This window comes from Neophocaena asiaeorientalis, unplaced genomic scaffold, assembly GCF_003031525.2.
Source record: "Neophocaena asiaeorientalis asiaeorientalis breed wild unplaced genomic scaffold, Neophocaena_asiaeorientalis_V1.1 scaffold543, whole genome shotgun sequence".
Taxonomy (NCBI): domain Eukaryota; kingdom Metazoa; phylum Chordata; class Mammalia; order Artiodactyla; family Phocoenidae; genus Neophocaena; species Neophocaena asiaeorientalis.
In genome coordinates, this window is record NW_020173671.1 from 701644 (window position 1) to 712188 (window position 10545).

General features: G+C 53.5%; 1 protein-coding gene across 1 annotated transcript in view; it reads left to right on the plus strand.

Moving 5' to 3' along the window:
* ARHGEF15 (Rho guanine nucleotide exchange factor 15) overlaps positions 1-6508 on the plus strand; it is a 10669-nt gene extending 4161 nt beyond the window's left edge. Inside the window, exons 7-16 of the mRNA XM_024748461.1 lie at positions 38-218; positions 391-543; positions 678-807; positions 2150-2224; positions 2327-2419; positions 2512-2672; positions 2756-2908; positions 3069-3151; positions 3262-3366; positions 4657-6508. Of these exons, the coding sequence (XP_024604229.1) occupies positions 38-218; positions 391-543; positions 678-807; positions 2150-2224; positions 2327-2419; positions 2512-2672; positions 2756-2908; positions 3069-3151; positions 3262-3366; positions 4657-4808 (1286 nt within the window). The 3' untranslated portion in view covers positions 4809-6508. The remainder of the gene's footprint in view (positions 1-37; positions 219-390; positions 544-677; positions 808-2149; positions 2225-2326; positions 2420-2511; positions 2673-2755; positions 2909-3068; positions 3152-3261; positions 3367-4656) is intronic.
* Positions 6509-10545: the final 4037 nt, after the last annotated feature.

Consider the following 10545-nt stretch of genomic DNA (forward strand, 5'->3'; position numbering starts at 1 on the left):
GCGCCTGGGCTGCCTGGGAGCTGGGCTTTCCGCTAAGGCCCTGCTGTTCCTCCTCAGAGCCTGTTCGAGGTGGTGACATCCGAGGCCTCGTACCTGCGCTCCCTGCGGCTGCTGACCGACACCTTTGTGCTGAGCCAGGCGCTCCGGGACACGCTCACCCCCCGGGATCACCACACCCTCTTCTCCAACGTGCAGCGCGTCCAGGGAGTCAGTGAGCGGTCAGTGGGGCCGCCACCTCTCCGCAAGCGGGCCTCGGGAGGAAGCACTCCTCAGCGCTCTCCTGTCCCCGGGCCTCCCCTCCAGGGCCCACTTAGTGCCCAGCTCTTCCCTCGAGAAGCCGGGACACCTGGCTCTCTGACCCCCTCCCTTACTTGTCGCCCACTCCCCCAGGTTTCTAGGGAAGTTACTGTCCCGTGTGCGCTCTTCCCCCCACATCAGCGACCTGTGCGACGTGGTGCACGCCCACGCCGTGGGGCCTTTCTCCGTGTACGTGGATTACGTGCGGAACCAGCAGTATCAGGAGGAGACGTACAGCCGCCTGATGTGAGCGTCCCAGGGGCGGGGCCACGTCACCCGTGCTGGCGGGAGATGGGGAGCAGGGTCGGGGTCCAGGCCAGGGCGGATTGCGGGGAGATCGGGGCCTCGAGGCAGATGCCAGCCTGCGCCTGCTTCTACAGGGACACGAACGTGCGCTTCTCTGCGGAGCTGCGGCGGCTGCAGAGCCTCCCCAAGTGCCAGCGGCTCCCGCTGCCGTCCTTCCTGCTGCTGCCCTTTCAGCGCATCACGCGGCTCCGTATGCTGCTGCAGGTACCCGTCCTGGCTTGGGCCCTTTTCGGCCCCACCAACCCCGTTGGAGAGCTCACCCCAGGGGCCTCCTGCCCCACCATCACCATTTCTCACGCCACCACAAACACAAGAATCCCCTAAGTCAGGACTCCTAATCGGGGCCTCTCCATCCAGGACCCACCAAGCCCTACCTGGAGCTACCCAAACGTTTCAAGGAGCCGTCTGGGTGCAGGCAAAGAGCCTCTGGCTAGAGACCTGAATTCTAGATTTAGCTCTGCCACTAACTGGCTGAGCGACCTTGGGCAAGTCCCTTTCTCTCTCCAGGTCTCGGGGGGAATGTGATGAGTGGTCTTTGAGGTCCTCTCAGTCCTGCCTTTGACCGTACGACTTCCCAGTGGGGTGATATCACCCTCAAGGAGGCAAAAACTCGTTCTTTGGGGGGCGAAAAAATCTTAAATATTCCAATGGTTTGTGGTACTCCAAAGGGCCAGGGTGTATAAATAGATATACAGTATATTTGTGGTATTAAAATTTGATGGGGGCGGGGGGAACGATTAGGGAAAAAATGTCTAAAAAGATTCCTTAGTGGGTTGATACTGAAAAAAGGGGTGAGAAACACTCTTCTGTTGCAGAGTAGAAGCTTCTCCCTAAACTAGGTCTCCTGATGTGGGGATCTCAATATGAAGAGTCCCCAACTAGATCATCAGTGCGCTTGCCTTATTCAGCTTTATATATCCCCAGTGTAGACAACAACAACGTAATAGTGATGATGATATTAATCATAATAGCTAAACAACTGTTGGGTGTCTGTTCTAGACATGGTTCTAAGTGCAATACGCTCGTTTAACCTTACCAACGCCTATGTGAGGGTAGGAACTATTATTGACCCCACTTTATAGATGAGGAAACTGAGGCTCAGAGAGGTTAAATAACTTGCCACAGGTCACACAGATAATAATTGATGGGGACAAACTTTAAATCCAGGCACTCTTAACCCCACGCTATATTGTTTGTACTAATAGCTGTGGTCAATAATTTTTAAAATAATAGCAACCCTCTTTTCAGCATTTACCATGTCCCAAAGACTATGCTACGTACTTTACGTATATTTGCTTGCAGAATCCTCACAACAATGCTAATGGTATGGAAGGTGGGAGTTCTCCCCATTTTACAGATGGGGTAACTGAGACTCAGAGGGGTAACCTGACTTGCTCAGGGTTATGCAGACAGCGAGTGGTGAGGCTGGTCCCCCAGCCCTGTGAACCCCCAAATGCCAAGCCAGGCAGGGTCCTCTGAGCTGCAGCCCCTCTGAATCCCAGAGCCACAGAGCAGGGGCCCAGTTACCCTTCTTCCTCATCCCCAGAATATCCTGCGCCAGACAGAGGAGGGGTCCAACCGCCAGGAGAATGCCCAGAAGGCTCTGGGTGCTGTCAGCAAGGTTGGAGGGGGATGCTGGGGCTGGAGGTGGTGAGGAGGCGGTAGGGAGGGATGGAAGGGGTGGAAGGGAGTGGGGGTGGGTGACTTGGCTCCCCTTACCCAGATCATCGAGCGGTGCAGCGCCGAGGTGGGGCGCATGAAGCAGACAGAGGAGCTGATCCGGCTCACGCAGAGGCTGCGCTTCCACAAAGTCAAGGTCGGATCCTGCCCGGGCTCCCTGCTTCCCTTTCCCCCGCGGTGGTGCTCGCGCTGCAGGGAAGTCAGAACCTTTTCCCTGCTTCCTCACAGGCCCTGCCCCTGGTCTCCTGGTCCAGGCGCCTGGAGCTGCAGGGGGAGCTGACTGAGTTAGGATGCAGAAGGGGGGGCGTGCTCTTCGCCTCCCGCCCCCGCTTCACCCCCCTCTGCCTGCTGCTCTTCAGTGACTTGCTGCTCATCACTCAGCCCAAGAGGTGGGTCTCAGGGAGGGAGGCAGCCCAGGCAGGATTCCAGCTGGACCCCTGCTCTCCCTCTGAACTTCCTCTTCCCTGGGCAGTGGGCAGCGGCTACAGGTTCTGGACTATGCCCATCGCTCCCTGGTCCAGGCCCAGCAGGTCCCGGACCCATCTGGACCACCTACGTTCCGCCTCTCCCTTCTCAGCAACCACCAGGGCCGTCCCACCCACCGGCTACTCCAAGCTTCATCCCTGTGAGTTGTGTCTCTTTCAGAAAACACCCTGGGGACCCTCACTTGACCTCTCCGAGTCCACCACCCTCCTCCCTAATCTCTCTTCTCCGAAGCCCGTGCCTAACTAACCCCCAGGAGGATCTCCGGGGCCAACTGTGACCCTTCCCTATATTCCCACCAGATCAGACATGCAGCGCTGGCTGGGAGCCTTCCCTACCCCAGGCCCCCTTCCCTGCTCCCCAGGCACCATCTATGAGGACTGTGGTGAGTGTTCCCTAGAGGGGAGGAGGGAAGGAAAAGTGAGTCTTCAGGGGAAAATGGGGAGAAGCTAAAAAGAGTCTGGATCCCACTGTAATGTCACCCACCCTGACCAGATTGTTCCCAGGAACTCTGTTCAGAGACTTCCACACCTGCCAAGACTGAGGGACGGAATCTGGAGTCCAGGGCTCCCCACAAGCACCTATACAAGAGCCCCGAAGGTGAGAGATTCTTTTACTTATTCATTCAATAAGTATTTATTAAGCACCTATGAGGTGCCACTCGCTGTTCTCGGCACCAGTGAACCAAACACGCAGATATTCCTGCCCTGCTGGACTATACATTCTAGTGGAGGAGAAACAATAAAGAATAAACAAGATAAATAAGTAACATATATACAATGGAATATTACTCAGCCATAAAAACAAACGAAATTGAGTTATTTGTAGTGAGGTGGATGGACCTAGAGTCTGTCATACAGAGTGAAGTAAGTCAGAAAGAGGAAAACAAATACCGTATGCTAACGCATATATATGGAATCTAAAAAAAAAAAAGGTTCTGAGGAACCTAGGGGCAGGACAGGAATAAAGACAGAGACATAGAGAATGGACTTGAGGACAAGGGGAGGGGGAAGGGTAAGCTGGGATGAAGTGAGAGAGTAGCATTGACATATATACGCTACCAAATGTAAAATAGATAGCTAGTGGGAAGCAGCCGCATAGCACAGGGAGATCAGCTCGGTGCTTTGGGACCACCTAGAGGGGTGGGATAGGGAGGGTGGGAGACACAAGAGGGAGGGGATATGGGGATATATGAATACATAGAGCTGATTCACTTTGTTGTACAGCAGAAACTAACACCACATGGTAAAGCAATTATACTCCAATAAAGATGTTAAAAAAAAAAAAGTAAGTAAATTATACTGTCTGAAGGTGGTAAGTGCTGTGGGAAAACGAAAGTGGAGCAGAGTCAAGGGGAGTCAGGAGTCCCGGGGTTGGGTAGGCTTACATGTTTAAGTAGAGAGGTCGAGGGGGACCTTGTCGAGGAGGCACCGTGTGAGCAGTGACTTGGTGGAGGTGAGGAATTTAGGCACATGGTGTCTGGGGGAAGAGTGTCCCAGAGGGAGGCAGGAGTCAGGCCGGTGTGTTTGAGGAGCAGTAAGGAAGCCAGTGTGGCTAGAGGGAGTGAGGAAAACGGGGAGAGGCAGATGACATCATAGGGGTAACGGGGACCAGATCACGTGGGTCCTCGTAGGTTCCTGTAAGGAGTCTGGCTCTCACTCTGCGTGAGATGCGCAGTCAACGAAGGGCTTGACAGAGGAGGGAGCCCGATCCTCTTTGATGTTGATGTTTCCTCCACCTCTAATAGCCTTTTTACCAATTCTCCAAGGCTTCTCCACTAATCCCCGCACCCGCCATGACCTTCAGGCATTAGACCCCACTGGGCCTCCTCTCCGTCCTGACCTGCCCCCTGCCCCGGTCCCACTTAGGCCCTTGTCTCTCTTTCCCCAGGCTGGCTGAAGGGGCTTCCTGGGGCCTTCCCTGCCCAGTTGGTGTGTGAAGTCACGGGGGAACACGAAAGGAGGAAGCACCTTCGTCAGCACCAGAGGCTCCTGGAGGCTGTTGGGTCCTCTTCAGGCTCCCCCAGTGCCCCGCAGCCCTAATGCAGGCTGGGGGGACGGGGTGGCGGCACAAGTTGGGACAGCTGGCAGCCTGGCACAGAGGAGACAAAGCCCATCCATCCATTGGATTTGCTGTCAGTGGAAACGCTACCTCAGTGGCAACCAATAGGGACCGAGCTTCAGGACTGGGCAGCCAATGAAAACAGGGCCGTCTGAGCCCACGCATGAGGGAGAATGAAGATGGCTTGAGTGGATTGCCAGTGGAGACAGAGGCTCAGTGCAGAGTGGCCAGTGGGTGCTGAGCTGGCTGAGCCTCTGGCCAATGAGTATCCCTGCTATGCTCACAGCCAAGAAAGAGGAAGCTAGGTCAGTGCAGCTAAAAGAGGGCTGCACTGGAGATAAAGTCCTAGGATAAAATAGCCAACAGCAGGGACACATCCAGCCAAAGAAGATGGTGATCTGGGCCCAAGAGACCAGTAGGAACCCTGCTTGGTGCTATAGCAACGACCGTCTTGCCTTTTGAGTCTGGGAAGTATTAGATTCCATTCCTGGGGTGCCTCCTGTGTCCTCTTAAGCCACTTCCTCTCTTCTAGAAGAATCCAGAGTGTGTGTCTCAGAGAATCTGTGTGTGTGTGCATGTCTGTATCAAGGAAGGTGATTCTGCCGAACATGGTGTGTGTGTGGTCTTGCCCCCTTCCCAGATGATTGGATCCTCGATTTCTCCCCTCACTCCCCATTTTTCCTATTAGTCTCCTCAGGAAAGACACTAGGTCTGAGCCCCAGAGGAGAATGTGCTGGGTGTGGTTGGCAGCCAGAGGCCAGAGCTGGGGATGAGAGGCCTGGGTTCGGCCTCCATAATCCCTACCTGCAGATCCTCCAACCTGAACTATAACCAGCCATTAGGCTCAGCCTCGGGCTTCAGACCGGCTCTGGGTCCCAGGGTTGAGTGAAGAAACAGGAGCCGTGGATCTCGGGCCAGCTGAGCCTCTAGGGCTTTCTTGCCTTCATCCTGGTGCTTTCACAGAAACACTGGGCCAAGCAGTGGGGAGAGAACAGAGAACCAGCATTACTGCCTAATCCCACCCAGAGCATCTGCTTCCAGATGAGAGACTGCCCCCGCACAATGCCAGAAGGAGGTGAGGAATGGAGACAGAGCGGAGCAGACAGTTGCTGGCAAGTGGGGGCCCGGGCCTGGCACAAGGTCATCCCTGAGCTAAGCCATCACACCTTCCCTTCAGCTCATGCATGGCAACTTGCCCAGGACAGAAACTGCCACGCTGACCACTGGAGGTGCAAGGACTCTGGGAGACTGAGAGGGAGAAAGGCACTGGCATTTTGGCATGTCCATGACTTTGGGGATTCACCTAGCACAGTGCCTGACATATGAGAAACCCTCAATAAATGGTGGAACTGCATTGAGGCTCTCCTGGGAGCATGTGCTTAAAGGAGCAGTGGCTTCCAAATGTGACTTTATTAGGGGGGAGGGGCTGGTTGAAAAGAGATCCTTTGAGAGCAGGGGTTAGCTCTGCTGGGAACTGGGGCTTGGAGACCAGGTGCAAGGTGTGTTGGCGCACTCATAGCTCCTGAGGGATCTATGGCGGTGTGATGGGAGGAGGGTTGCAGATGCCGAAGCAGAGAGCTGCTGCGGGTTGGGGAAGAGGACTGGCAGAGCCAGATATGGATGGGGCTCTGGTAGGGGATGAAGATGCAGTAGGAAGGACACAAAGGGCAATCAGTCAGCAATAAAGATCCTTTACTGACCAAGCATCTCTGTGTCTAATTTATTTCAATTCTACACCTATTTATTGAGTGCCTTCTGTGTGCCAGGCACTCTTCTAGGATCTGGGGACACAGAGATGAAACAGACAAAGGCCTCGACCTCAAGGAGCCTACATTCTGGGGGAGCAGGTGGGAGGAAGTTACTAAGTAAACAAGTTAGTAAATAAGAAAAGATCATGTAGCAGTGAATGCTATGAAGAAAATATAGCAAAGGCTATGATACAGAGTGCCGTGTGTGTGTGTGTGTGTGTGTGTGTGTGTGTGTGTGTGTGTGGCTTTGGGGAAGACCCTGGAGGAGGTAACACTGAGCTGAGACAAGAAGGGAGCATCTGGGAAGATCTGGGCAAATGGCACTCTAGGGGTGGTCTCAAGGGGATTGAAGTCCAGGAAGAGAAGGCAGAGGGCATGGGGAGGGAGCTGGCCTACAGGCTCCTTCCTTTCCTAGTGCGGGAGTCCCTCCACACAAACTCCCCTCTTCCCCTGACATAGAGAGACAGACACACATCCAGAGGCAGACACAAAGCTGCACATGTGCCCCATGTATGTTCCATCTCAACTCCTCACTCTCTCCCCGAGTCCTGCCACTTAAGGAAGCCTCCAGGCTCCAAGTCAGAGGTTCTAATATTGGGATGATGGGGAGATGGAGACCAGTTAAGAATTGTTTTGGGGAAGTAAAGACACAAAATATAACCACATTGTTCCAAAGGGATGGAAAGACAGGGAGTGAAAGGGACTGTCATGTTTCTGTTATCTCAGAGGCCCCTTTCCATTTTGGGGTGACCTGAGTGTGTGTGTGTGGTCCTGGAGGGGTCTGCATTCTGCAAGCCTGTTGGAGAGGGTAGAGGGGCATGAAAGAGGCAGATGTGAGGGAGCGAGGACCACCAGTAGCATGGAGAAAGTGGATGGGAGAAGGAATAGGGCCCTGGTAAGAAAGACAGAGAAAATGGAATAATGGATGGTGGGGGTGGGGGAAGGTTTGGGACGTCCCTGGCAGTCAGAGGTTAAGAGTCCGCGCTTGCACTGCAGGGAGCGTGGGTTTGATCCCTGTTGGGGAACCAAGATCCAGCACGCCTCGCAGCGTGGCAAAAAAAAAAAAAAAAAAAAGGGGAGGGGGTACAGGTGGCAGTAAGTAACTTAGTATTAGTTGCCCTAAGCTCTCTGGCTCCCTTTCCTGAACACCCTCTGCCAGGCATCAACTTCTCTGTGTATACAGCCTCCTCCTGATGTCCATCATCCACTCCATCCTGTGTTGCTCTTCCCCTTTCTTGCCCCTCTGGCTGCCTTCAGCAATTTCCTTGTAGGTGTGACACGAAGACCCATGGGAGGAGAAGTCTCTCTCAGTGCTGCCCTGTCTGGCATTCCAGGCACGGTGGTGTTACTAACATCCCAGGTGGTAGAGAGATACACTGACTGGCTTGGGGCATCCTGGAGCTGCCATTGCCCCATTCCTTCATATTCTATCATTCTGGGGAGGTGGAAGAAACAAACATTTTCACAGGCTTAGGAAAGGCTCACGTGTGTCTCAGACCTGGCGGAGGTGACTGGGTAGACAGATTGGGGAAGCCGGGCTCTGGTTGCGAGGCTTTCTCTGAATCAGTACGTGCTCTCTGCACTCACAGCCCTGCTCCTCATATCTGTGGCCTCCATATTTGGGGAGTCGATGATAATGCAGATAGGATAGGGCTCCGACCTCCCTTTGCACTGGCCCTTCTATGGGCTCTGGGTCAACATCCTTGTGGCCATTGTCGCAGGTGAGGCTGGTTGCAATCATGACCTCAAGCAACAGGTGTTTGAGAGGAGCCCGCTTCTCCCCACAGCCTGCTCATTAGCGTTCTCTCCTCTCCTTTTAGCCCCACCGACCCCTCCAGCCCACTTCCTGCGATCCATTCCACAGCCCTTCAACCTGGCTCTCTGTCCATCCCTGAAAGCTTTTCTCTCTCCCTCCTTCCTCGCAGGGCTCGCATCTCGTCAGCTACAGTGGTATCTGCTGGTTCCTGTCCTCCGTGTTGGCCAGTCGCCCAGGCAGGCATAGCATCCCCGTGCAGGAATACCTCTCCTCCGACAGCGTCTCCAGAGAACTCCCGGAGGCCGCCCCGTCCTGGCTCCCCAGTACGCCCTCTCCAAACTACCCGCTCTGCACCCTCCAGCGGCCCGAGAGCGTCCCAGGCCAGAACAAGGGAAGCAGAGGGGCAGAACTCCCCGAGGATTCACTGGGACCCAACCCGTACTCCCCTCACCATGGCCCCGCCCCCTGGATTGGCCCCGCCTCCAGGCCGAGCTCCGCCTCTCCCCGTGAGGCTGAGCTCTCCCTCTCCCTGCGGTGGACCCAGACTTACTGGACGAGGAGAGCTTCCCGCACCCGGCCTTAGCAGGACATCTGGCCAGGCTCGGTCTCCTGCTTCCGCCCCCACGGAGGAATCCTCACGAAGTTGAGGCGCAAGCTCTTCGTCTGCAGTCAACCGCACGCCGACGCCCCCTCCCCGCGCTGACCCGCCGAACTCTTGCTGTCGCCCCACCTTCCCAGGGCAGGCGTTTAGCAGATTATCAACTTCGGACCCTGTTGGTCACCTGGGCGCTCAGCTCCCGAGCATCGATAATCGGAGGCCGGGTTGGCATTTTCCATCGGTCCCTGCACGCACCTCTGTCACTGGGAACTCAGCCTTGCCTTGATGCTTTTCCAGATTCACAAAGGGAGGCAACCCTGAGTTTAGCCGACTCTAAACTAAGAATGCATAGAGGCAGCCTGTCTGTGTCCTTCAGTTTATTGCCCAGGCCACAGAACTACCCTGAGCTCAGAAGCATTTTCTCTTGGGGAGGAAACGGATTCATTTCTGAAAATTTGTTTTCTATTCATATTTAGGGTGAAAAGAAACAAAGTAAGATGAGAAGAGGTGAGAATCAGAGAGAAGTGCTGACAGGTGTTGGGGAAATGTCAATTAAAACCAATAAACATTTCCTGAATCTCAGCTAAGTGCCCAAGTCAAAAGAAGGATGGAATGGAGAAAGAGGAAGACAAAGTGGGTTAGAGAGAGAGAGAGAGAAGAAACGTAGGAGGGAGGGCTTAGTAATGCAGGGGTCAGATTCTGGCCTGCAAAGGCAAAGAGGCCTTGGATTCAGGAGCAGGACCAGAGACTGATTTTCCATAAAGCTAATATTGCTGATTTTTTTCCAGGATGCTTTGAATATACCCAAAACTCTAGAGTGAGACTGTCCAGATTCAAATGCTGGCTCTACCACTTATTAGGTCTGTAACCTTAGCCGTGGTTCGATACCTGGTGGGGGAAGATCCCACATGCCGTGGAGCAACTAAGCCCATGCGCCACAACTACTGAGCCCGCACGGCACAGCTACTGAAGCCCACACGCCTAGAGCCTGTGCTCCGCAACAAGAGAAGCCACTGCAATGAGAAGCCCGCACACCACAACGAAGAGTAGCCCCCGCTCGCCGCAACTAGAGAAAGCCTGTGTGCAACAACAAAGACCCAATGTGGCCAAAAATAAATAAATAAATAATAAATTAATTAAAAAAAGAAAAATTAGAAACTGGCCGTTTGTTTTCCAAAGTGTCTGTACCATTTTGCATTCCCACCAGCGATGTATGAGAGTTCTGGTTGGTATCCTGCTCTGTGTCTTGGCCAGTACTTGGTGTTGTCCGTTTTGTCGTTTTTGTTTTGCGTGCCGGTCCATTAGGTTGTGTGGTGCTATCTCACTGTGGTTTTAATTTGTGTTTCCCTAATGACTAATGATGCTGAGTATCTTTTCATGTGCTTCTTGGCCATTCACATATCTTCTTTGGTGAAGTGTCTGTTCAAATATCTTGGCCTTTTAAAAACTGGGTGGGTTTATTTTCTTATTATTGTGTTTTAAGAGTTCTTTAAATATTCTAGATATAAGTCCTTTATCAGATATGTGATTTGAAAATATTTTCTCCCAGTCTGTGGCTTACTTATATTTTCATTCTTCTAACTGCATTTTTCCAAGAGCAGAAATTCTTAATTTTG